At 45.8% G+C, this 27907-nt stretch overlaps 1 protein-coding gene across 2 annotated transcripts in view; it reads left to right on the top strand.

The window, feature by feature from the left end:
• LOC147748681 (A.superbus venom factor 1-like) overlaps positions 1 to 27907 on the top strand; it is a 1130076-nt gene that overhangs the window by 776952 nt on the left and 325217 nt on the right. For both annotated transcript variants that reach the window (XM_086963555.1, XM_086963554.1), the window contains exon 30: positions 5972 to 6130. In XM_086963555.1, the coding sequence (XP_086819681.1) occupies positions 5972 to 6130 (159 nt within the window). The remainder of the gene's footprint in view (positions 1 to 5971; positions 6131 to 27907) is intronic.

Genomic DNA, 27907 nt, shown 5'->3' with positions numbered 1-27907 from the left:
TGCCAGCCAAATTAAGGTGGTTGAGGCAAGTAGGGACTGTTTAAAGGGTAGTCAATTGTTACCCGGGTTCCGAATGAAGCTCGTGGGCCGATCTTGTTAGTATTGATTCAGACCGGAAAAGGGGAACAGGAACCGCCGCAATGGGGGTCTGTAACATCGGACGAGTGAATACTCGTTCCGTCCGGACGAGTATTCACTTTAAACGGTCCCTACTTGCCTCAACCACCTTAATTTGGCTGGCAGGACCACTGGCTGTTGAAGGCGGGCTCGCCCCAGACAGTCGTCAGCCACCTCCAGACTACGGCCGATCTCCTGCACCTGCTGGGGTTCTCCATCAACATGCCGAAGTCACACCTGTGCCCCTCTCAGAAGCTCCTTTTCATCGGAACAGTTCTGGACTCGGCACAGTTTCGGGTTTATCCACCCAAACAGCGGGTTCGGGATATTCAGGCACTGATTCCGATCTTTCAGCCTTTATCCCGAGTCTTGGTCAGGTGAACGCTGCGGCTTCTTGGGCTGATGGCCTCCTGCATCCTTCTGGAGCATCACGCCCGGTGGCGGATGCGGGCTCTGCAGTGGGACCTGAAGTTTCAGTGGGCCCAGCATCAGGGCAACTTGTCCGTCTATGTCTTGATCTCAGAGGGCACTGCAAGACAGTTGCAGTGGTGGCTCATGGACCGCGATTGGGTCAGTGGCAGATCCCTCTCCCTACCCCAACCGGAGCACGTAGTTGTGACGCACGCGTCCCTCCTGGGCTGGGGGGGACACATGGGAGAGGCGGAGATCAGAGGCCTCTGGTCTCCGGCGGAGTCCCGGCTCCAAATCAACCTTCTGGAGTTGCGGGTGATCCGGCTTGCACTGAAAGCATTCCTCCCCTTTGTCCGGGGGAGTGTAGTGCAGGTGTTCACCGACAACACCACCGCCATGTGGTACTCCAACAAACAGGGTGGGGTGGGGTCGTAGACCCTGTGTCAAGAGGCTCTGCGCCTCTAGCAATGGCTGGAACATTAGGTGTGACCCTGGTGGTTCAACACCTGGCAGTTTCCCTGAACGCCAGGGTGGACGAACTCAGCCGTCGGTGCATGATGGATCACAAATGGCGTCTGAACTCGGACGTGGCGCAAGGTCTCTTTCGGCAGTGGGGAGAGCCTTGGTTAGATCTATTGGCCACAGAAGAGAACGCGCAATTTCATCAGTTCTGCGCATTGGAATTTCCAAGGCGGCACTCGCTCAGAGACGCTTTTCGTCGTGAGTGGAGTTGCGGTCTGTTGTACGCCTTTCATCCTATACCACTTCTGCCCAGAGTGCTGAAGAAGATCAGGGGCGACCGGACCCAAGTCATCCTTGTGGCTCCAGACTGGGCACAAATATACTGGTATCCCGAGCTACTCAGCATGTCAGTCAATCCCCCGGTTTGTCTGCCTCTTCAGGAGGACCTTCTGTCGCAGCAGCAGGGGACGGTTCTCCACCCAAACCTGTCCAGTCTCCACCTCCATGCATGTAGATTGAGCGGCGACAGTTGAGGCCATTTGACTTGCCTCCTGAAGTCTGCGATGTGATTCTGGCAGCCAGGTGTCCCTCCACAAAATCAGAACACGCCTGCAGGTGGAACAAATTTGTGGCATGGTGCACAGCAAAGGCTGTGGATCCACTCTCTGCCCCCCTTTCTTCTTTCTCTTGCCCGGCAGGGCTCTGCTCTGGGCACTATCAAGGGCTACCTTTCTGCCATTTCCGCCTTCTTAAGGATCCCTGATCAGCCCTCTTTGTTCAAGTCCCCGGTTGTAAATACGTTCTTGAAGGGCATCATTCATATGTTCCCCCCTGTTCCTTTCGTGATGCCTCAGTGGGACTTGAACCTTGTTCTGACTTCATAACTGTCCTCTTCGTCTTCTCACCCTTAAGACTGCATTCCTGGTTGCCATCACCTCTGCCAGGAGAGTGAGTGAGCTCCAGGCCCTTTCTTCACAACCTCCTTTCCTTTCTGTCCATCCGGACAAAGTTGTGTTGTGGACGTGACCCTCTTTCCTGCCCAAGGTAGTCACATCCTTCCACATCGGGCAGTCCATCACCTTGCCCACCTTCTTTCCGCCTCTGCATCCCTCGAAAGAGGAAGAGCGGCTCCACCGTCTGGACCCAAAACGTGTGCTCTCATTTTATCTGGATTGCACATGCCAGTTCCGGGTGAAGGACCAACTCTTTGTTCGTTACGTGGGCGCTAAGAAGGTAAGGGCGGTGCACAAACGGGCTATCTCTTGGTAGGTCGTGTTGTGTATCAAGGTATGCTACTCTTTGGCTAAAAAAGAGCCTCCTGTTGGGCTGAGGGCCCATTCCACTCGGGCCACGGCGGCTACTACTGCCCTGGGCCGGGGAGTCCCTTGCAGGACATCTGTCAGGCAGCTACATGGGCCTCGCTGCACACGTTCGCTAGACACTACTGCCTGGACAGCCAAGTCCGGAGAGATGGCTTCTTTGGCCTTTCCATTCTCCAGGACTTTCTGGTGTGATCATTGGTTCGCAAACCCACCACCCGGGTTGGTATTGCTGGGGTATCTATTCTAAGGTAAGAAATCTAATACTAACCTGTTTCTTTCAGATGCACAAGTTACTTACCTTCTGTAATGATATATCTGTAAGAAACAGTAGTTAGTATTAGATTCCTTACCGCCCAACTAGTCCTCCCCATTCTGCGAACCGATATCTAGGGTTAAGGTCATCTCTTTGAGGGCCCTAGTTTCATGGCACCAGTGTTGGTTTTTATCATGGCTCTGCATTTCTGGCGCGGAAAAGCTGTGCATAAGAACTGACGTCAGCACGCGAGGGCGGCGCCTAAGTTCTCCGGGGACGTCACCCCGGCGCCAACGACGCCGACGATGGATGCGGAGCCGCAGACGACGCCTACCGGCGCGCAGGGGTACTGCTACGCAAACATTTCCGGATTCAGACTGACGCCTGGGGATATTATAAGGTAAGGAATCTAATACTAACTACTGTTTCTTACAGATATATCGTTACCGAAGGTAAGTAACTTGTGCGATACAGATTCCTTCCTGCAGTGAAATTAGTCTGTTTCACCGAGACACAGGATAGGTCCTACAGTACTCTGCTCTGTGAAACGTTGCGAGTGATACTGGGAAGGACACCAGCACACTCACTCAATTCAAACATACTAGGCATGATAATGCACAGAGTCAGTGGGAGGGGGTGATCACGCAACTTTATATAACAATCTGAGATGATGAATTGAAACCCACAATTAAGACAAGACAAAGTGGGAAGCTGATTGTGACACAAATGTCCCAGTTAAAGATTAGACTGGAGCACTGAGCCTTATACAAACAGAAATCAGCAACACTGGCTTCCAAATTACTCAGTTCAATTTTAAAGAACATGTGTCAGCCCAGCTATGCTCCATAGGGCAGACCAACCTGAAGTCTGTGGGCTGCATTCGGGCTACATACCTACACCTAACATGGGATTGCCTGCAGCTGGTGGAGCACTGGAAACAGCTACCACATCATTTCCAAAGGGGGCTGCGATGCTCTCTCAGCTAACACCACAGACCTACCTATTGGGGATAGGCATACCTATCACAAAAACCACGGTGGAAAAGAAGTCCATAGGTTTTGCCTTGACGCTGGCAAAGTCCTGTGTTGCTTTAATGTGATTATGCCCCAGGGTCCCTGAGCTGAAGAATTGTCATAACAATATGGAGGAATGGGGAGTAGCTGAGGCATTAAGGCTAAAAATGGTATTGAACAATGACAAACTGGTTGAGGTGGTTGAAATGTGATCCAAATTGTCTAGATACCTACGTCACCCACCAGATGAACTCTCACCCTGAACATGACAACACCAGCCAACAAATTGTGGGGTCACTGCCTTGCCCTAGCCAGTTACAAAAATGTAAGGGCTTGCCATTTTAGAATATATGTACGTAAAACAGTGCAATTGCCCCATGCTTGACTCATGCACACAGTTGGTTTGATCTATCAGTTGTATATTGTTCATCAATCAATAAGGCCAAATATTTGTTTTAAAAAATGTAATATGTTTCAGCTTTTTTAAATAAATATATAAAATTAATTTAAGGTTATAAAATTAAACATCATTGAAAAATAAATATTACTTTATGATAAAATATGTTAAGAACCTTTTCTAATTAAAAAATAAATGTAACCATTTGTTTAAAAACATAATTCGATTGATTTAATGCATACATCATTATAAACATATTACTTTAGTTGCGATTTTGTTAATTAAGATAAAAGATTAATGTAATTAAATTTAATATATTCAAATAAAAAATAAGCTCAAAATTAAGTTAATAGTGTTGTAGCACTTTTATAATTTTTTTCTATTTTTAAAATAATTACACATCATTAAATTCTCTTGTAGCACAGATCTCATGGTAAAGTAAAGGGATAAGTTAACAGGTATACCAAAATGTTCATACTCAAAAATATATTTTTATTATAATGTAAATTAATTTCATATAGGTACTTTACATATATAAGATAATTTAAAAAATGGCACACCCCATTACCCTAATTTTAATTTTAAATGGAATGAATTTGAATATATTTCATTGGATTACAATTATTTTTCTGAAGTTTAAATTAACAAAAAATTCCACATAAAGTAATATGTTGTGAACAGTATCCTTAAGAAAAACGTGGCACTCTGTCATAAATACACTTATTTGGGCACACATTAAACAGTGAATCTGCGATAGAGTGCCTAATTTTCCTTAACAATATATACTCTCCCATTTAGTAATGAGCATGCTCTTTTTTCAGCCACTCACCTGGTCCCTCCCACATTTACTCCTAACCAGTAATATTACATGTGTGAGTATCCCCAAAGAAAATAGAGGAGAGGTGAAGGTGGAAATTTGCACTCACAGGTTTGTGAATGTACATACTACAATATGCTGTTTATGAAGTGAGCCTATTGTCTACATCACCAGCAGAACTGTTTCCGTGTCAAACAAATGTTGCGCTCATCTCTAAAAGTCAGGTATCTGCGACCGACTCACCCGCATTTCATGAAGACACCACCCCAAGCCCTCTTGTGACACCATTAGTCACGTGCCAGGCCAGAATTAGTTACATGCAAGGCTGCTGCCTTTGGAGGTTGCCAGTGTGGCATACCAGACTATTAAAGTCTCCGCATTTCTGAAAAGCAGGAGAGTGTAAGAGTGTCTTCAGAAGAGGAAGTGATTTCTGAATTTATATTAATGTATTTGCCATTTCCTTCTGGAAATGTTCTCTCACTGAAGTAGAACCAGGTGCACTGGTCATAAGAGAGAGAAAGATAACTTTGAAGGCAGTGGCGACCATAGAAACAGATACACTGAAATTAGGAGACTGCCACATAGGACACAATGGAGACAATCAGTGATAGTGACTAAAGAATCAGAAAAAGGTGCTTCACACTGATCATAGTAACCGATAAATACATAGTAAGAGAGCGAGAGCAATCTCAAAGACTATAGATTCATAAAATGACGGCTAGAAAAGTGCATCTCACTAATCAAAGAAACATACATTGATAGTAAAAGAAATGGATCTCAAAAAGCACAGAGATAAAAAGTGACATCAATAGAGGGAGCTTTCGATGACTTAGTTTCAAGGATAGAGACTTCTCATTGTAACAAACAGGCAAAGAGCGACAGAAAAAAGAGACGTCTCTCACTGACATATACACTGATAGTGTATTCGCATCAGCAACCACAGTGGCAACAAGACTGGTGCCTCTCAGTGACCTTAGAAACTCACACTGATATTAGAGGTGAGATCTCAACAGCCACACAGCAAACAGTGGCACAAAGAAATGTGCCTATGACAGACAAAGAAATCCATACTGACATCAGTTGAGGCTCAGAGTGCATACCAAAGACATACAAATAAAGCAAGGAATAAATACAGAATTACTCACGTGACGTCTTTTTTTGTCCTTTATTCATATCCAGGCAACAGTCATGATGTTCCAGGCTATGGCGCAGTACGTGATGGAAGCAGCAGGCCAGCAAGATTTAAATTTAGAAATTTCCATAAAGCTGCCTGGGTGTGCAGCGCCTATAACATACAAGATCACCAGTGATGAGGCCATGGTGGTGAGAAGCGCTGAGGTACTGCTGGTCCATTAAGATGAGTTTTATGATGGTCTCTAGTTTGTATTCTTGTTGTTCTTCCAAATGATGAAACGCTCTTCTTTGCAGTTTACTTTTTTTAATCCATTTAGTATCTTTTGTCCATCTTAACACCCATTAGAAATGCTGCCTTTAGAGAAGGCAAAACCGATCATATTCAAACTTCACCGTCACTTTACTTTGGGGGCTATGCAATTGAATATGTCTGTTCACTATTTCTGTACTACGAAACTCTAAACCATTTTCTCTCTGTGTCTGTTCCTCCGGGTACAAACCTGGAGCAATCTGTGCATGAAACGTCATAGGGTTGGAGACAACATTTTACACGACCGAGGTCACAAGTTTTTTTTTTTTTTTTGAGTTTTATATAGTGTGAACTCGACCCGAAGATATCCGATATCAGAGCGCGTTAAATGAGCACCAGTTTCGTTACAGATGGACACATTAATTGTTGTTAGGCACGGGGAGATTAAGTCATTTGCCCAGAATCACAGGATGCTGAGCGTAGTTGCTGAGACTCGAACCTGGTTCCCCAGCTTCGAGATTAGTGGCAAACAAGGGGGCATATTACCAAGGGCCATTATTGCCGCCTTAGCGGGACTTTTTCCCGCTAAAGCGGCGATAATTTTATCGCCCTATTGCTTAGCTGTCGCTAACACCAGTTAGCGACAGCTAGTAGGAGAGAGCGATTATCTTGGGGCCCACTTTGCATGTCAGCGATATTTATCGCTAATGACATGCAAAGTGGGCGTGCCAAGATGTTAGCGACTGGAAACAGTTGCTAATATTGCTATCTGCAATTATCAACAAAGCCTTACTTTTGGAAATATTCGCGCTAAGCGCGAATATCTCCAAAAGCTAACGCCTGCCCAGAGCAGTTCTTAGCCATGTTATCTAATGGAAGGTGGATAACATGGCTAAGAGCATTGTCACGATAATGCATGAATATCGCTGATTTTTCAGCGATATTCATGCATTTCGCAGGATTTTTACCGCTTTTGAGATAAACCTTGATAATATCAAGGTATCTCAGCGGCAAAAATCGTCGGAGCGCGGCAATATAATTTTAGCCGCTAACCATGCATAGCGATAATTATCGCTATTGCTTGGTAATATGCCCCATTGTTTTCACTGTGATATCTCCTGAATGAGACTATGAAACAATAACATCTAATTAGCCTAGGTCATGTTATGAAGGATACATTTACATTAATTTGTGATGTACTACTCTGTAGCGTTGGCACTTTCTGGTACAGAATCAAACAATTATGACTTTACAGTTGATCCCGGCAAATGTGTAACGATAGGGAGTTTTGGAAGGTTGATGATTTGTAGTGGGAGATGATTAATCAGTCAATATGGCTAAGCCTTATCGAGCTTCAACATGTAGATATAGCAATTCTTCCAGGGTGTGCAACATTTGCATTTTTGTGTGAAATTTCACGCATTGCCAAAAAACACATTTGGCTGAAATTTCGAGTACTTGTTTCTGCAATGATGAATCTCATACAAAAATGTCATGCAAGTTACTGCAGGACACTAGTGCGAGGTGAAAATGAGACATTTTCGATTCTTACCAATTTCCAGCAAGCAAAATTCACCTTCATCCCTTTATGCAAAATAGGGAAAACTTTGCAAGTTTCTTGTAGCACACAATTTGTGAATTATGCATGATTACATTGGTGTTCCAAGGAATTTGCACATGCCTAGTCCAATATCTAGAAGACAAATGTTTTGTTCATCTGTGTTATTCAAACACTGTTGCATGCTTATACAACGTTTCCTGCTATTACACCCAGGAGCCTGCATATTGAGGGCCTCATTAATGAGAAGTGACGCATCGCTGCGTGAAAGCAGCGATGCGTCACTTCTCAGTGCACCCTACTTGCGACGTGATTGATGCGTCATATTTACTGTATGGCGCATCATGTCGCAAGGAGTTACAGATGTGTCAGTATTTCTGATGTATCTGTATGACGCAAAAGTGACGCATTGCTGGAGTGTGTCACAAAAGTGACACAACTCCAGTAATTTGTCCTTTCACTTGGGGAAGCCCCATGTGAAAGGGGCTGCGTCAGTCTTACGCCTGCTGTGAGGCAGGCATAAGATATTGACACATTCTGGTAGATTTTGCTGCCTCACTTCTACGAGGCTTACTTGCGTGGGAACGCCCACCCTGCATACATTATACCTGATGCAGGTATAATGTAGCGCAGGGGTTTGCAAAGAGATGCATCTGCTTAGATGCGTCACTTTGTAAATAGGGCGCAACAGGAGGCATGTTTTGCGCCACCGATGCGTCACAAAAAGTGACGCAATGGAAGCGCAAAACTGTCGCAAATAAAAAAAAACAAGTTGTATTAGTACTGTGGCTTAAATGGCAATCCAAGATCTGAGTGAACTCAGGAGTACATTGCCTCAAATGTATGCAAAGCTTGTGTGGTGTTGGTAATTAGCATCAGAGGATGTCTTGGATTAAGTAATGTTAAAATGTTCTTGGAATTTGGAAGAGCACAAAATGGGGAGCTGAGTAGTTACGTGTGCATATGTAGTTTGAGGAGGCTTTTGGAGGTTAATGAGCATATGCAGCGAAGTGACCTTTGTGTTTTTAACTAATTATGCCGCTTTAAAAATAGACAACCAGTTTTGGCATTGTTGGACCTCATTAGTGCAGTGTTTTTTTTAACCTTGTGACACAATGGGCTCAAAGCCTCTGCCTGGACATATTCATCAAACGTAGGGCTTCTCACTGTGGGAATCAAAAAGGGATGGGCCAATGCTGGAATTCCTCTCAGCCATATGCAGTTGCTCAGGTCCTCATTTCAGTTCATTATTAATTTGTTCAGTATGCCACCACAGACATGGATCTACCTTATGCAAATCACACTTGGTCCTGCTCCACTGGGAACAGATGAATCTGAAAGGCTAAGCTATAGCCCACATAAATAGAAACAAAAGCAACACCACCCTGTTTTGGCTTTGTTGGGACCCATCATTGAGGTGCAGTTTAATCCCTTTTGAGCAGCAAACTCAGGACTCACCCGTGGGCCCACTCTCGCACATGAGGTGTCACTGAAAAATAAAAAGATGTGAATGGTGGAATTACTAAATTCATCTCAACCGTTGGTAGATATTCTGGGCTGCATTGCAGTCAATTATGTGTTTGCTTACTCTGGGACTACAGACAGGGACCATTCTTAACCCCTTCACTGCTAGGCTTTTCCACTGTGCTAAGCCTTTTTTTTGGCTATTTGGTATTCCTCGCGCTTAGGCCCCTGTAACTTTTTGACCACAAAAGGTATCCATGCCAAATTTGCGTCCTTTTCTTCCAACATCATAGTGATTCTAAAGGTACCCAGGGTTTGTGGATTCCCCTGGATGGGACCAAGAAATTAGCCAAAATACAGCTACATTTTGGTATTTTGGGGAAAAATGGAAAAAAGTGCTGCAAATGAAAGCGTCTGTTTTGTCCCTGCAAATGGTATCAACAAAGGGTTTGTGGGGTTGAAATCATCATTTTGCCAGGTTTTAGGGACTGACAGACTTTTGTCAGAAATCCAGATTTTTTTACACAGTTTTGCCATTTTACTGGGATATAGCCTATTTTTGCTATGTTTTGTGCTTTCAACCTTCTTCACGTTAATGGTAGAAATGGGTATGAAAGCAATAATGGATCCTAGAAAGGTATACATTTTAGAAATGTAGACAACATTTTTAATTTAGCAAGGGGTCATTTGTGTAGATTCTGTATAGAAACTAAAAGTTAAATATATGAAAATCTGGAAATTAGTTGAAAGAACATCAATTTGTGCCAACATTTTCAGCTGTAACTACTTCTAATTGTGAACAATGTTTGAAAGCAGTATACCGTTCTGATTGTTGGGGTATAAAGGACTTGTAGGTTCACCAAGAACCCGACGACCCCAGAGCCAATAACTGAGCAGCATCTTGCAATGGTTTTTCATTATGTTTCGGGTATATAGCAATTAATTTGGGAAAATATATACATGGAAAAATCGGTATGAAAGACACCTATGTATTTCTAAAATTGGAACAAAAGATAGAGTTTAGAAACAATAGATATTTGCACATTTCTAAAATTGTGAGTACCCATACTAGCATGAGGATTATAAGTCATTTTTCAAAATGACTTCTTTTATACAAATTGTCTTTCATTTGGAATGCAGAAATGCATCAAAGTTCAATATGTAATAACAGTTGCTCCACAATTCTGTGTTCCCCTAAGTCTCCCGATAAAAATGGTACCTCACTTGTGTGGGTAGGCCTAGTTCCCACTACAGGAAATTACCCAAAACGCAACATGGACGCACCACATTTTCACAGTGAAAACTGACCCTTTTTTTCCAAAGTGCCAAGCTGTAGATTTTGAACCCTAGCTCTGCCGGCACCTAGGGAAACCTAGCAAACCTATATATTAATGAAAAATAAACACCTAGGGGAATCTAGGATGGGGTGACTTGACTGGCTCTCACCTGGTTCTGTTACCCAGATTCCCTTGTAAACCTAAGCAATTGTCAAAAAAACACATTTTCCTCACATTTCTGTAGTGGAAATTTCTGGAATCTGCGTAGATCCATAAAATTCCACCCACCCTCTGTTCCCCAAAATTTTCGAAGAAAAATGGTACCTCACCTGTGTGGGTACGCCTAGTGCCCGCGACAGTAAAAAAGACCAAAACCAACATGGACACACCACATTTTCACAGTGAAAAGGGACCCTTTTTTTGCAAAAGGCCATGCTGTGGATTTTGAACCCTGGCTCTGCTGGCACCTAGAGAAACCTAGCGAACCTATCCATTTTTTAAAACTAAAAGTTGTACAAAAAACAAATTTTCCTCACATTTCTGTGATGGAAAGTTCTGGAATCTGCGTGGATCCACAAGATTCCACCCAAAATAAGTCCTAAACAAAATGTGGCTTTATCACAATGACATATATACTCCAACACTATAGCACACACTTACCAGAAGCAATTAGACTCACCACCACCTACTCTGCACAGACACAGCAAGGACCAACAGTATCCCACTAGAAAAGAAAATTACACATAAGACAACGCAAAACACATTGCAAAGAACTTCATGCACAAAACAATAACTAAATATGCTGCTATTATGACACCACTTACAAAAAATTCATTCATGCATGACATTAATACTCATTTGGAGTAAACACAACAAAAATGTTTTTCTTACCAAAACTGCAAATCGAGCACTGCCGAAACCACAAACAAGAATCAAAAACTTTGCACTAGAATAAAAAGGAGAAATAAAAAATTACAATCAAATATCAATCAAGTATACTTAAGTCTTCACAGGAGTACACTGGAAAACATTTAAATGCTTCTTTATTAAATACACGTTCCGCTAAAAAACATGAGCTTCAATTATATGATTTATTAACCGACCATAACCCAGACCTGATGTTTCTCACATAAACATGGCTAACTGACGCTTCTAACCCCACTGTCGCTACTGCCATCCCCCCTGGCTTCGTGAATTTAAGGCAGGACCGCACTACAGGTAGAGGGGGCAGATTAACCCTAATTTTTAGGAGCTCTTTTAGCTGTACCCCTTTACTGGTGCCAGACCTGGAAGGGGAGGAGAGCTTGGGCTTCCTCTGAATGTCTCAGCACATCAGTCCATTGCAGGGGTTTTGATTAACCCCTTCTGTGCTGATGACGAGCCCAGGCTCGTCATGCAGCACGGTGCTCGTGTGCTGGTGACGAGCCTGGGCTCGTCATGAGCCGTGGAACGCTCACACACGGGGCTAATTCCCCCGCTGTGCTGAGCGTACCATTGCGCGGGCGGGTTCATGACGAGCCCAGGCTCGTCACCAGCACACGAGCACCGTGCTGCATGACGAGCCTGGGCTCGTCATAAGCACCGCGGCGCCGTGCGCGGCCCCCCTCCCACCCGCACCGCGGGGGAATTAGCCCCGCGGCAAAGGGGTTAACCACCGTCTTGGCCCCGTTGGGAATTTTCTAGAGATTATTAGCCACGTGTCTGCATTTATTGCGGCTAATCATAGCCAATGCCTGGTTCTGGGTGATTTTAATATCCATATGGGTAACGCTCTAGATCCAGAAACTACAACATTGTATGAATCTTTAGACATTTTCAATTTAATCCTGTATTTTAATTTACCCACACATGACAAAATGCACACCTTAGACCAGGTCTTCTCCTCAATTAGGATTGAGACTGAGGCTCCCCTTGCTCTAACCTGTTCTGACCATTACCTGCTAAATTTTAATATAAGCAAGGAACGAGACAAGCCGCTCCTTCCAGGTAAATCTCATACCTGTAGTAGTTTCAGGCCTTTTCACCTGATCTCACCAGAGGCAATACAGAGTGCCCTGCACCAATGCCCTATCCACCTCAGTGGTCAGCCCGAGCGGGATGTACTCTCCTTTGAGGACTGGCTGAACCAGCAGGCGCAGAAACTGGCCCCTCTACTATGAAAGCAGCCAAATTATCCAGGGCTTCAGCTCCCTGGTTTACGGATACTTTAAAGTAAAGTAAAAATTTGTGTAAACATCTGGAAAGAGTATGGCGGAGGAACTATAGTCCCTCAGACAAAGCCATCTACAACCAAGCTTTAAAAAAACACTATAAGAAAGTCTGAGAGGAGAAAAAATCTTTCTTGGCCAATAAAATTGAACAGGCAGCCAATAAAAGTAGACAACTTTTTAACATTGTAAAAAGTGTCTCGTCCCGTTCGTCTATCAGCCGCCCTTTTTTCCCCCAAAAGTGATTGGACCAAGCATATGGCCAGCTTCTTCCATGAAAAAAATTTAAGTATTCAGAATTATTTTGCTGGCCAACCCTCAGAGTTGGCGGTAGTAGGGATCCACCCCCTTGTCACAACATGGATACCCATCTTTTACAATTTCCAAAGATTGGCCTCGAACAATCCCTTTCACTTATGAAAAACCTCAAGTCAGGCTCACCCTCTGACCCCTGTCCAGCAAAAGTGTTGTCCTCCATAGCTGAAGTGATCAATACTGCTGTCAATTCGATTTTAAACACCGTACTGCGGGAGGGGCTTATGCCACCAATTTGGAAAAATGCCAAAATCCTCCCTCTTTTAAGGAAACCCACGGCAGACCCTGATGTCACTTACAACTGCAGGCCCATTTCCCTCCTGCCCTTTTTCTCCAAGGTTCTGGAGAAATATGTGAATGAAGTCACCACGAATTTTGCAGTGGCCAACCTTCTTCTACACCCTAGTTAATCTGGCTTTCGAGCCAACTTTCGCACTGAAAATGCCTTGCTAGAAGTGGCCGAGACTATTAAAGCCACGTTAGATAGAGGAGGTAAGGCGGTTTTGGTGTTGCTGGACCTCTCCGCGGCCTTCGATACCACCCCCACAAGAGACTTCTGCAAAGGCTTAAGGGGGCGGGTTTGGAGGCACAGTATTGAAATGGTTCACATCCTTTCTCAGCAACCGCTCTCAAACAGTTTGGGCACCACCTTTTTCTGCGGAAATCCTGCCCTTGAATATGGGAATTCCACATGGTTCTATTCTGAGCCCTAAAATATTTAACTTGTATATGGCCCCCCTTGCCCTTCTCGCCGAGAAGCATGGCACGAAAATAGTGTCATAGGAGGACGACACTCAATTGTTGTTCACGTGCGAGAAGGGCTTTGATTTCAATGGCACCAGGATAAATAACTGCCTCTCTGAAGTTTTCTCATGGTTTAGTCGTAACCAACTAAAATGTAACTCTGGCATTCCTGCTGGCCGCAAGATAATTCCCATCCCTCGTCTGAAGTCACTACTGTAAAATATTTGGGGGTCAAACTGGATTCTGCACTTTCGATGAAGGTGCAATTCCAATCATTGGCAGGCACCTGCTTTGGGACGATGAACATTTTGAAAAACTTTCTTCCTCTATTACCAGTCTCACATCGTAAAACAGTTTGTCCAGGCTCTAGTGATGTTGAGACTGGATTATGTCAATTCCCTGTATTTGGGACTTCCAGAGTACCTACTTGGCCGTCTGCAGATTATTCAAAACATGGCAGCTAGGGCCATCTTCCTAACAAGAACTAGGACACATACCTCTCACCTTCTGTCCGCACTTCATTGGCTTCCAGTGTGAAAAAGAATCCACTGTAAATCCTTAGTCCTAGTCTTCAAAGCCTTCCATAAGATTGGGGCCCCATATCTAAGGGAAAGATGTCAACCTTATACGCTCAGCGTCCTTTAAGGTCCTCTACCCAGCGCCTGATCTAGACTCCTAAGGTTATGCTTTCCCTGGTGGGGAAAGATCTTTTCAAGTATTAGCATCTCGACTTTTGTACAACCTTCCTCCCCCTTTACGACAGATCCCGGACCTCCTGGCCTTTACGCGGAATCTGAAGACGTGGCTTTTCTACCTCTAGGCTTTGTACTGGTTTCTGTGGTTAGGGTGTTTTTCTGTCAGCTTGTTATGGTGCATTTTTTCTCAGTGCCATGACACTCTTGGGAGTAGCCGCACGCTTTAAAAATTTCAGATAACATAACAAATATGCAAATAATGCACTAGTCCACACACTATCCACCAGCCAACCAAAGGTGGTAGGTGGGCCTAAAAGCATAAGGCAGATCTGCCCCCATGGGGAGCAGAAACAGCCAAAATATTCACCCTCATAAAGGGGGAGCGTCCCTTGCCCAAGGGGTCATTTCCCAACACCAACATTTAAAAAGCCCTGGTGTCTAGTGGCTCCTGCCCCCCTAGGGGACAGATGGGCCTGAAAACATATGGCCGATCTGCCCCCAAAAGGGGCAGAAATGGCCACAATAAATACCCCATAAAGGGGAACGACCCTTGCCCAAGGGGCCGTTCCCAACAACACTTAGACAATCTGGTGGCCTAGTGGGCATATAATGCAATTAATTGTTTATTTAGGCAGATCTGCCCTCCCAGGGGGGCAGAAACAGCCCGAATGAATGCTCCCCAAAGGGGCGCAACCCTTGCCTAAGGGGCTGCTCCCCAATAACATATTGGGCCCCCAAGGGGAGTGACCCTTTCCCAAGGGGCCTCTCCATGACACAAAGGCCCTTTAAAAAAAAAAAAAATCCTGCTGCACAATCGCACTCCATGTACGATTGTGCAGCAGGAATGCTTAAAAAGACATCGGAGGAAAGGAAAACCCTTTCCTTTCCTCTGATGCCTTTTTAAACCCCCCCCCCCACCCTCCCCGGGGACAAACTCACCTCTTACTCGCCAGACGCACTGGAAGCAAATGGCTTCCAGCGGGTCCGGTTTCATGTAATGACATCAACGCGTGAGGTACGCTGACGTCATTACATGATGCGGTGATGGGGGAGAGAGGAAGGGCTTACCCTGTTGTCACGGGGGTGGGCAGCTGTCAGGGCGGCCCACGGGGACAGCACCTGCACTTCTCCCGTGGGTGGGTGCTAGGACGACTGGGAGTGCTCCCACGCACACCCCCACAATGACATCGGCGATCTGACACACGCAAGGGGTTAATGTAAATCAAGGTTTTGTCCTACTTCAATAGAAACAGTCCAGTTATAACTGCCATCAACACACCCACAGATCAGACACAAAAGCAACCCCAGTCTGATTACCTCTTAATAGGGACTCAACAGTGAACTGCTGTTTGTGGCATGGGGCACGAGAGCCCAGGACCCACATCTGGGCATACCCATGTTTATGCCATATGACTGGTAGTAGCAGTGTACTGCTTGCATATGCCAATGCTTGGATACCCTCACAGGGTGTCAGTCGGTCAGTCATAGTTTATTGTATGATTATTTAAAATCTTTACAAATTTCCAAAAAATAAAAGTATATCTTGACATTCACAATTAAAACCAGACAACATTGATGGGGTCCCATTGGTTATTTAGCTAAAGTGCGTGTGCCTAACCATCAGCATAAAGTGTTATGAAATGCATTGTAGAGCTGTTGACTGAGTACCTCGTTTTCAGTGCTAGAACCATGATAATGCTTTAGACCTTGCTGTTATATAGTCACTCCCACTCTAATGAATGGTAACATGAGAGACATACTATCAGTGAGTCAACACAATGTAAAACTAAAATATGTACTACCTACTCAAAATTTTAAAAACAACCAGCTAGCTAATTAGAAAGCCCTAAAAAATAGCACGATCCTGGAAGAAAGTGCATTTATACAGTAAAGTGTAATAGATTTTAAAAACCAACTTCTGTGGTCCTGCTATCTAAATAGTCTCCCAATAAGTTTTACATTCAGTCCATTTATTACACAGATGAGTCAGCTAGGCCCATGCCAGGTCGGTCAGGTCATACTTCTTTGTTTTCCTCCAGATTGGCTTGTCGTAAAAGTTTTCTTACCTCTGCCAGGTATTTTACTCCCCGGCAGGCCAAGATTATAAAGGAACCATCCAACTAGCGTATCACGGCTTGCTTGCACGTTCAAATATTCAGTGCGTTAAAAATGGATTTTAAGTACTGTCTCCTCAGGACCATGACTACTGGGCATACACATAGTAGATGAGTTAAAGATTCCTTGTAAAAGCCACTTAGTTGTCAATGTGCTGTTTGTTGGGAGTTTTTCCATGAAGGCTGTAGGTCTTTTGAATCATGCAAGCCCATCCGATAGTCTGTGTAGCTCTTTTTTTAAGCAAGTTAAAATGAGTTGTTTAATATGCTTGCAGCTTTAAAAATGTATGAGTTAATGACAGTCCACCCATGCCGACGTTTGGAAATGGCTTTTTTATCTTCCAGAAAAGATTTCTTTTTTGATGCATCATTGACAGCTTTACTGATGCTTGCTCTATCTGCCCTATTTTCCCATGCTGTTTGTATTTCTAGGTCGGCCAGTGATCTTTTCAAATAACTTCCCCATGAGTTCGGTGTTTCTTGATACATCTGGTACTTAATTTCTTCCCAGCATAACCTGTTCATTGTGTCTGGATCGGAGGAGTGGAATTTACAGCATAGCTTACCAAAACCGCTCCTGCCCTGGAATTTCTGATTCTGGAGGCTGAATTCCAGCCGGACCTGAGCTGGGGAGGCAGACTTTGGCAGGTTGAAAACAGCCTTATAATTTGTCTAAAGTTTGTTTAATAAATCAGCCTCCTTGCCACACCAAGCGTCTAAGTGACAGAGTGGGCAGAATTTGCGCAGCCATCACTTTTAAGATGTGGTTATGGTTCGGGCAATCTAATTTTTTATATAGTAATCTGTATGCGAAGATTAGCGATTGTGCTTTGGCTTTTATGGCCAATTTATGTTCCTTATGTGTTATGCCTTGCCCTATAGTTATACCAAGATATTTGTTGGACCCTTGTTCTTCCACCGTTACCCCTTTCACCAACCATTTAAACTTAATTTTTTTTAGTTTCTACTAGGAGAACAACTTTTGTTTTCTCTGTATTTAGTTCCAGGTTTTCCTGGTCCAAATAGGTTGTTAGGTTATGTATTGCTCTTTGTAGTCCAGTGGGGGTTTGGCTCAATACTACGATGTCGTCAGCGTACTGTAAAAATGAAATTGTCTTGTTGGCCATATTTGGCGGCTGACAATCGGCTGCTTCCATGTATTTACTGATATTTGAGAGAAACACATTAAATAGGCTTGGCGCTAAGACGCAGCCTTGTTTTAGACCTGGCTGTGTGTGGATGCTTGGGGTTGTGCGGCATCCATCGCCTAATTTCACTCTTGCCCAGGTGTCACTATATAAGGCATATATTGCATTCAGTTATGGACTCAGCAATCCCCATGCGTTTAGTTTTTCCCAGAGACGCTTTCTACTCACTCGGTCGAAGGCAGATTTTATATCAACAAAACATGCGTACAGACGTGTTTTCTTTTTTACCGCTTTTTCCATTAAAAGCACCAAGATAGCCAAATTTGTTTTTGTGCCCATCCCGTGCCTGAAACCCGTTTGGAACTTGGGTATTATGTTATTTTCGTCCATCCAATCTCGAAAGCTGGACTAGGAGACAAGAAGCGAAAAAGGTTAGGCTCTACATCAATTAGAGATATCAATCTGTACTTTCCAGGCTTACAATGATCTCCATGTTTACATATTTGATGGATTTTGTTCCCTTTCCAGGAATCGGGAACGTTGGTCTGCATATAAATCTGATTGAAGAGCGGCATAAGATGATCCAACCAGAAATCTGGGTCATTTTTTAAAAGCGCATTGGGAAGCCCATTTGGACCTGCCGCTCCCTCGATCTTAAGTTTTTGTATTATACCTCTTAATTGTTTATTATCGGTCAGGGTATTTTGTTCATTACTACATATCTCCAGTCCTGGGTCTTTACATTCCACCTTATCCCGAATCTGAGTTGTTTGTGTTTTTCCAGTTTGAGGAACGGCTCTAGGGATCCTTCTATGGCCCTTGATACTGTCCTACTGCGCATGTTTCGCACTTGTTGAGTCCACATTTCCTCTCCGATTCCTGCTTCTTGTTGCAGTCTTGAGCCTTTAGTCAAATTATAAGGTGTCAATTGTGCTGGTCTGCCAGACTTGACAGGTCACAGGTTGTGTGAGAAAAACAGAGGGTAAAAAGGAATTTCAAACAGAACTCATTCGGGACATTCACCTACATGCAAACTGTTTTACTATGAATACTTTATTTCAAGTGAAAAACTGATATGAGGACCAGTATTTTAGTTAAAAGGCTTTGCAGTGAGAGCAATATTTTGAACAAAATGTTTCTATTAAATCATAGTTCTGTAATTCAAGCATCCAAAATGGAAAGTTCTGTAATAAAAAAAGTATTAACAATGGTAAGTTTAACTTTAAAAACAGTATTGCAAACAAGATGATTAACAGTAAAATCATCATAATATATTCTACTTATAAAGAAAATTCAAATTAATGTTGATATTTAAAACAATAAGTTCACATTAAAGCAGTTTTGCAAAGAAAACATTCTAAATTAAGATCAGTATCCCAAATTAACGGTTTACAAAGCCCAATAAAACAATTCACATTAAAACTATTCATTAAAGAAAGCTTCATGTTAACACTTTGATAAGTCTGGTGGGAGGTTCCATATAGATGTGTCAGGAGAGGTAGGCTGACAAAATATCGAAATTAAAATATCGATATACAATAATATTGATGTTTTAATTTCGACAGTACAGAATATCGATGTCCAAAATATCGACAGACAGAATATCGTTTTTTTAAGGTATGTATGTTACTAATATCGAATTTTACTAATATCGAATTTTTTTTTAGTGTTATGTATTTTATTATGTTGTTTATATGTTTGTTAAACATGTTTTGTAATGTATGTTTGAAAATTTGTAAATTTGTTTACATTTTGCGTTTTAGTATCAGAGCGGGTTGTGGGTTTATAGGGGAATAGGGTGGGAAGTAATTTAATAATAATTAATTAATTAATATATGTTTGTAAATATTTTTAATTAATAATTAATTGGTAATTAATTAATATTAATTAGTTAATTAATTAATATAATGTTGTACATATTTTTAATGAATAATTAATTGGTAATTAATTAATATTAATTAGTTAATTATATTAATTAGAGTAATTTGTTTTATATATAATTTTTTGTTATTGTTAATTAATTAATTGGGAAAAAATAATATTAATTATTAAATTTAATTAATTACAGCTAATGTGCTAATATAATTACTTTATTGTTATTGTTAATTAATAATTAATTGGTAATTAAATAATATTAATTAATTTTGGGTAAAGGAGTATTTTTAGGGTTCAGGGTCAGTTTTCAGTTTTTGGGTAAAGGGGTATTTTTAGGGTTCAGGGTCAGTTTTCAGTTTTTGGGTGAAGGGGTATTTTTAGGGTTCAGGGTCAGTTTTCAGTTTTTGGGTAAAGGGGTATTTTTTGGGTTCAGGGTCAGTTTTCAGTTTTTGGGTAAAGGGGTATTTTTAGGGTTCAGGGTCAGTTTTCAGATTTTGGGTAAAGGGGTATTTTTAGGGTTCAGGGTCTGTTTTGGGTTTTTTGGTAAAGGGGTATTTTTAGGGTTCAGGGTCAGTTTTCAGTTTTTGGGTAAAGGGGTATTTTTAGGGTTCAGGGTCAGTTTTGGGTTTTTGGGTAAAGGGGTATTTTTAGGGTTCAGGGTCAGTTTTGGGGGTACAGTCGTACAGGGTAAAAATAAAATAAATTTAAATTAAATCAATTAAATGAAATTAAAAAAAATAAAATTACATTAAATTATTAAGTTTTTAATTATTTTAAATGTATATGTATTAGTTTTAATTTTTTAATTATGTTTTAATATTTTTATTTAATATTTGTAAAATTATATGTATTTTAAAATTATTTTTACATTATTATTAATACATTTAAAAAAACGATATTTTTAATTTCGATATTTTTGTACTTACCTTTATGAAGATATGACTCCGATATTTTTGATTTCGATATTTTTGTGTCGATATTTTTGTATGTAGATATTCTGTCTGTCGATATTATGTCAGACATTCGTCAGGAGAAATTTAGGTAGAAATTAAATATCTTTATATCACGCAACAGTGCACAACATGTCTATAGCTCTTGTCATGCCTTCATCCTATGTCTAACCAATAACTTTTAGACATAAGTATCACACACCAACATTCTATTTCATCACCAGCCACTCCCTCCATTCCAGACACCAGCTCGCACATGCACAGAATGGGTCACACACAATATACAACATACCGCCCGTTCTATAGAAAACAAACAAAAGATCAATGGTACAGGACGAGGGGAATTACTCAACCCTCACTCAAACACAGATCACTCAACAATCACTCAACATCAATCAACCAATCAATCCCATTACATTCCAGCTCCCACACAGACTTACAGTGACATAAAAGCAGTAATAGCAACCATTCAAAGATTTTAGGAAACTTTGCAACCATTCACGACTAGAGGCTGTCTAAATCTCAAGACAAACTTACGTGACAGGTAGTGTGACCAGAGTTTTCAAACTAAATAGTAGGCAGTAGACAAAGACAGAAGTAGAACTATAATATTGCATCAATTAACGTCACAGACGGACCTAATTGTATATGGCCATGTCTGAACTGGCGTGGCTTGGTGAGCAAAATAACGATGGATTAAACCCAGATCTGTGACTGGGGGTGAATGTTTTGCAATTGTGCAATATTCCATCCATCATCTTGTGTGTTTTGCAGTTCACCCTATGTGGGAAGGGTATGCCCAGACGTGGGTCTCGTGCTCACTACACCACTGGAGTCAAGCTATCCTGGCTGAAGACGTCTGATAGCCAGAAACCGGTCCTAGGATGCTTGATTCCGGTCCAGGGAAGACATGGCTTAGCAGTTCAGTCTGGACTGTTCCCATGAGGCACAGGGTCAAGACTGATTTGCATATGGCCATGTCTGAACTGAGGTGGCTTGGTGAGCAAAATAACGATGGATTAAACCCAGATCTGTGACTGGGGGTGAATGTTTTGCCATTGTGCAACATTATGTCCATCATCTTGTGTGTTTTGCTGTTCACTCTATGTGGGAAGGGTATGTCCAGACGTGAGTCCCGTGCTCACTACGCCACTGGAGTCAAGCTATCCTGGCTGAAGACGGCTGATAGCCAGAAACCGGTCCCAGGACGCTTGATTCCAGTCCAGGAAAGACATGGCTTGGCAGTTCGATCTGGACTGTTTCCATGAGGCACAGGGTCAAGACTGATTTGCATATGGCCATGTCTGAACTGGGGTGGCTTGGTGAGCAAAATAACGATGGATGAAACCCAGATCTGTGACTGGGGGTGAATGTTTTGCCAGTGTGCAACATTCTGTCCATCACCTTGTGTGTATAATTGACAGAGGTGACCAACTTAGGAAAGGCAGACAATATGGCATAAGGCAATTAAATGTAACTTTTACACATAGTATAATCTGTGTTAACTAAATTGCTTTCAGATAAGAACTTGTCTTGTGTATTGGTTTTACCTTTGCACTGTGTTAAGTTAGCAGGGGCTTGTTAGAAGTTTAGATGCCATTTTTCCTTTTCTGCTGCCTCTGCACACGACACATTTTGTTATTAAAGCTTTACGCCTAGTTAGGTATTTTGCTTTACACGAGAATAGCATGTTTGCTTATAATATCAGCCTTGCTTGGTAAGCTGTGTCTGTACAGTGAGTGCCGAGGCCTTCAAGGTTATTTCAACCCAGCGCTTATTGTTTGGATTGATCAGCGCACAGAGTAGACATAATATGGATGCAGCTGTGGCCAACTTTCGGTTTAGGCGCGTTTAACAAGGCACTGCGTGAAGCAGGATAGACACACTTGATGAATATCCGTATGCAGAGAGTTGGTGCAGGAGATGATGTGATCCATTGCTGCTGAACCCAAAGGTATGGGCCCGCCCTTCTAAACCCAAAGAGACCTCCTGTAGATATAATATAATATACTAGCTAGGGAAGGTAAACTGAGGTTCTATTTAGACCTTTTTCCTTTAGCATTTTAACATGCTTTCACCCTTTGTATTTTATGGAATAGTAACCATGCTGATAACCTTGTTCCTGGGGGCGTGGCCAAGCACGCGATGTGAAAAGACGTGCCTAGGCTGAGCTCCGAGTGAAGCTCCCCTACTACGGGCTATTTATCCTTCATTTCTGGTGATACCGGGCCCAAACTCGAACCGAGTGCACCCGGGTACCCGATACACCACCGAGGCAATTTTCAAGCGAATCGGAGCACCTGACCCTCCGACCGACGGCGACCCTGGCAGCTAACCGCCCAGAGCGCACTTCCGGTCGGCGACCCCAGCCACCCGAGACCGGGGATCCGGCCCAGCGAGGTAGGCCGCGGCGCGTGTGACCCCCAGCGCAAACGAGCGGGGAACAGTGACCACGTCCCGCACACCGGACACTCCCCGGCGGACCAACTGTACAGGGGCCCCAGACACTAGCGGAAGGCTCGCCCTCTGGCCCCACGGTGAGCCGCGAAATCAGCCTGCCCTGCCTGCCATCACTGGGGACGCCCCGGCAAGCTTAGTGAACACCAGGGGGAGAGTGCACGAGACTGCTTGGGGACCCGCATCGGCACCATTGTCCCCTAGGCCCTGGCGGCCCGAAACGAACGCTGACCAGCCCGGTCCCCTGGGCCCCCATGCCCACCAGCTGCCCTGACATAGGCCTGATCGAGGGACAGGGTCCACACCGCGACATCCAACACCCCCGGCGACCCGACCATTCGAGGGCCCCGGGAGCTGCAAGCGACCAGGTCACACCGGCCCGTAGCGGGCTGTGACGCCAGCCTGCCTCGCCTGCTGACGCTGGAGTGGCCTGGTCGGGCCTGGCGGACACCGGGAGATCACCGAGCTCGGCTACTGCGGGGATCACACAGACACGGTCACCCCTGAGTCCAGCCAACCACCACCGGAGGCCGCATGGCCCTATCTCCTGGGCCTCTATACCCGTCCATCACCCGGATGCAGCCACGGATCGCCGCCGGACCCATCAGGCACCGAGGGACCCAGGCCGCGCCACACGCACACTGAAGCCGCATTGCACCGGCCCCCCTAGCGGTCGGCCCAACTCTGAGGGGATCTCCCGGCCGACGCAGGTGAGGGGACTGCACAGCCCACACGCCCCACCTCTGCTGGACTCATGCTGGACCACACAGGCCCCCACGCGATGCTTGGTGGCGTCTAGCACCAGCCAGCAAGGTGCATCTTCCCGAGCCACGTGGACGGACACACCCGGGGAGACCTAACGGCCCGGCCTGGCGGGCCACCACGTGGCGCAGACGGGAAGCGATTTGCAGTAAAGACACTCACAGCACAGGCCTACACGCCTGGGAGATCTCATACCAGCCGCCGCACGACCACCTCGTCCTCCACGGACGGTGATATAGCACAGGATCCCGAAGCCCCGTGATAAAGCAGTCTTCCCCCCCACCCGCAGACCACACGCCATCCACCACGGGTGGTACGGAGAACCTGACCGGGGGACTCTCAAACGCAGGTCCCACCACTGCACACTGCGGGAGCACACCCACTCGGCTGCCCAGCTGCGAAGACCACCCACATGTCAGGGGGGACCAGGGCGAAGACTGGCACCGGAGGGACACTAGGCAAGGGGAAAATGGTGAAGACCACAGAGACTGACCAAACTGCCTCCAAACTGGACACTATGCTGGCGGCCATGGAGCGCCTGGAAGAGTCCATGCAGCTGACCCTTACGTCACTGGAGAACAGGATCGATAAGGTGGCCTTAGACCTAACACTCCTCCGAGCAGACCACAATAAACTGTCCGACTGCACCACGACTCTGGAGCATACAATGGCGGAGGCTACACCCAAGCTGGCGCAGACGGACAAGCACGTCCAGGACCTGCTCAACCGGGTGGAGTTCCTCGAGGATAGAGCGGAGGACGCGGAAGGACGGGCCAGAAGGAACAACGTGCGCATAGTAGGCCGGCCGGAACGATGGGAACGGAGGGAGACGGCGGAACACATGGAGACCTGGCTCAGAGAGCTGCTACCGGAGGGCACGCTGTTGCCACACTTTGTGGTGGAAAGGGCACACAGAGTACCATCCCGTCCATCCCCGGAGGGCTCCAACCCGAGACCAATGCTCATGCGGGTGTTGAACTACCGCGACCGGGACGCCATCCTCCGCGAAACGCGGAAACTGTTGAATATACAGGTGGACAACGCCAAGGTGATGTTCTTCCCTGATTACACCATACAAGTTCAGCGACGGCGTCAATCCTTCCTCGCAGTGAAGCAACGGCTCAGGCGCCTGGCTCTCAAGTACTCATTGCTGTTCCCGGCACGCCTCAGAGTGGTGGCACTGGACAAGACCCACTTCTTCGACACCCCAGAGGCGGCAACAGCCTGGCTGGATTCGGGAGTGGACACAAACCCCGGACCCGCACCAATGGAGCAGCGCCGGAACCGAGGTACGCGCAGGCGGAGACAGCGGCGCACCTCGAGGGCCGGGTCACCGGCCGTGGAAACAGAAATTGGCCCCACCCCGGAGCAAAGACAGAATGAACAGCTGGAAGCCGTCCGCATCACGGCCGAGATCAGCGGGTCGCAATCACCTATCCTGATTTCCAACGCCAGCCCAAGATCACGCGGAAGCGAGAACGACGACTATATGTACGGACTACCAGATGTCTCGAACCCAGAAGGCCTGCCAGATGTCACGCCCCAAACGTCAGATCTGATAGCATGAATGACCATCCCCAACCTAGCCCTGGCTAGACCAATACAACCAACATAGTGGAACAGTCAGTTCACTTCCAAAGGCGGCCCGATCGGGGGTCCACACCAGCGCTCCTGGAGACCCCGGCAGTCATGAACCCCCCCTTCTCCAAGGTCTGTGCTCCACTCCCAACCCCCCCATCTACCGGACTGCCGCGGAGTCGCCGTGGCACCGGGAGGAGAGCCGGAGCTGTTCCGCTGGAGCACCACCGAGTCCATTACTTTGGAGGGGTGGACGGACCCCTAGAGGTGAGTGCCCCCCCCGGGGGTATAGAAGATGTGATCCCACCGTGGGGCCAGCTGTCCGAGTCCAGTGACATTGGGAACTCCGACCTGTCTGCGGACACTGCCACTGACTCCTGGTGCCCTTTTGGCCCATCGCCCGTAGAGGGGAGCCACCACGGCTCTTTTGGCGTAACGAACTACCTTGTTTTACCCAAGTGCTGTGATTAGTCACCCCCCATTGAACTAACGGATTGATTGAGCTCGATAGAGCGTTTGGGCGGTGACTTGTTTTTTGTTGTTGCCCTTATGGTATTATGTTAATGTTCAAGTTCTTCATTTTGAGACTGGTGTTGGCACTGAAATGCTACAGCGTGCATCCCTGGGTCTGTGGGAGAGGGCGAGGGGAAAAAATTTCCATTGTTTGCTGCTGCTGTGCAGGTGTGGGCGGGGCGGGTCGGGGACCGTGGGGGGGGGGGGATGGGTGCTTGGGCGCAATGAATACTATGATGGCTACGATTAAGTTCTGTACATGGAATGTCAGGGGTATGCACACACCCTCCCGTAGATACCAGGTGTACTCCTATCTCAAACGGCACCAAATCCAGATTGCACTACTGCAGGAGACACACCTAGTTGCCGCTGAGGTGGCCACACTCCGCCGTAGGTGGAGGGGACAGATATTTGCCACAACCTTTTCGGCATTTGCGCGAGGGACCATGATCTGGGTTCGGCCCGGGGTTCCATTTGCACTGACACACAGCAATGTTGACACTGAAGGACGCTATGTCTTCATACAGGGTAGACTAGACGGACAGCAGATTGTCATTGCTTCCATATATGCACCTAATGTAGAGCAGGGGAAATTCTTCACCCGACTATCAGCAGTAATTGCGCCCTGGCCGGACGTACCCCTGATGATGGGCGGGGATTACAACTGCGTGTTGGACGCCTCCCTTGACCGCTCGTCCCCCCCCCCCCGCGGCGATTGCCCCAGTGCAGGCAACCTCCAAGGCCCTGCTTGACTGGGCAACACAATGGAACTTACAGGATGCCTGGCGCGTCAGAAACCCCACCGCCCGGGTGTATTCTTACTACTCGGGAGCCCACTCACTTCATGTCAGGCTGGACAGATACATGATGTCCCGTGACCTGATCCCCTCCATGACCGACACTGACTACCTAGGACGGACGCACTCGGACCATAACCCACACACGCTGGTATATGGATGGAAGCGCCCGCATCCACCCGTACCTACATGGCGCTTGCAACCGGATCTCCTCCTTGACACCCCATTCTGAGAGGAGATATCCGGGAAGATCTTACAGTACTTCGAGGACAACACAGACTCGACATCCTCCCCGAGAACCGAGTGGGACGCCTTCAAGGCGGTGACCCGGGGAAGCTGCCTTGGTGTACAAGCGGGCCTACGTAGACAAGTGGAGAGGGATCTGATACGGGCGGAGGAGGCACTGCTGGATAGAGAGCGGGAGGCAGAGGGGGGCGATGATTCCCAACTGATCTCGGCCAGGGCAGACCACGCTGCTTTGATGGAGCGCCTAAAAAACATTAACTACACAGCACACTCCGCGCGCTCCCACAACGCAAGTGACAAGCCCGGCAGGTTACTGTTGTGGTTGGTACGACAAGACTCACAATCCGCATCGGTCCTGTCAATCTGTACAGCCTAGGGCGTTGAGGTCTACACCCAGACACAGATCCATGAAGCGTTCACATTGCATTACAAGTCCCTGTACAGCTCACGACTACGGGCCACGGTGGAGGAGATCACGGACTATCTGACACCACTGCAGCTCCCATCAGCTACCGCTGCCCAACAAGCAGAGCTGGGTGCTGCGCTCACCGGCGAGGAACTACGAGAGGTGATTTTCTCCATCTCCAATTGCAAAGCACCGGGCCCTGATGGACTCCTGGCGGAGTTCTATAAAGCCTACTCACTGGTGTTAATCCCGGAACTGCTGAAAGTCTACAAGGCAGCGTTGGAAGACGCTGACCTCCCGGCATCCCTGAACGAAGCTAATGTGGTCTCCCTGCTGAAGCCGGGTAGAGCAGCGAACGAACTCGGCTCATACAGGCCATTAGCACTTCTAAACACCGATTACAAAATACTTGCAGCGGCACTGGCTAGTAGGCTTGCACCACTGGTCCCCACTCTGGTACACTCTGACCAGAATGGCTTCGTACCCACCCGGAGCACGTCCTACAATCTACGCCGCTTTTTCAGGGTCCAGCGATATGCAACCCCGACCTGGCCATGCTCCGGATGCATCGTGCTTGATCTGGAAAAGGCGTTTGACTCGGTGGAATGGCCATACCTCCTCCGAG

The sequence above is a fragment of the Lissotriton vulgaris genome, chromosome 1_1, assembly GCF_964263255.1.
Source record: "Lissotriton vulgaris chromosome 1_1, aLisVul1.2, whole genome shotgun sequence".
Taxonomy (NCBI): domain Eukaryota; kingdom Metazoa; phylum Chordata; class Amphibia; order Caudata; family Salamandridae; genus Lissotriton; species Lissotriton vulgaris.
Note: the sequence above shows the minus strand (reverse complement) of the source record. Positions and strands in the feature narration are given on the sequence as shown.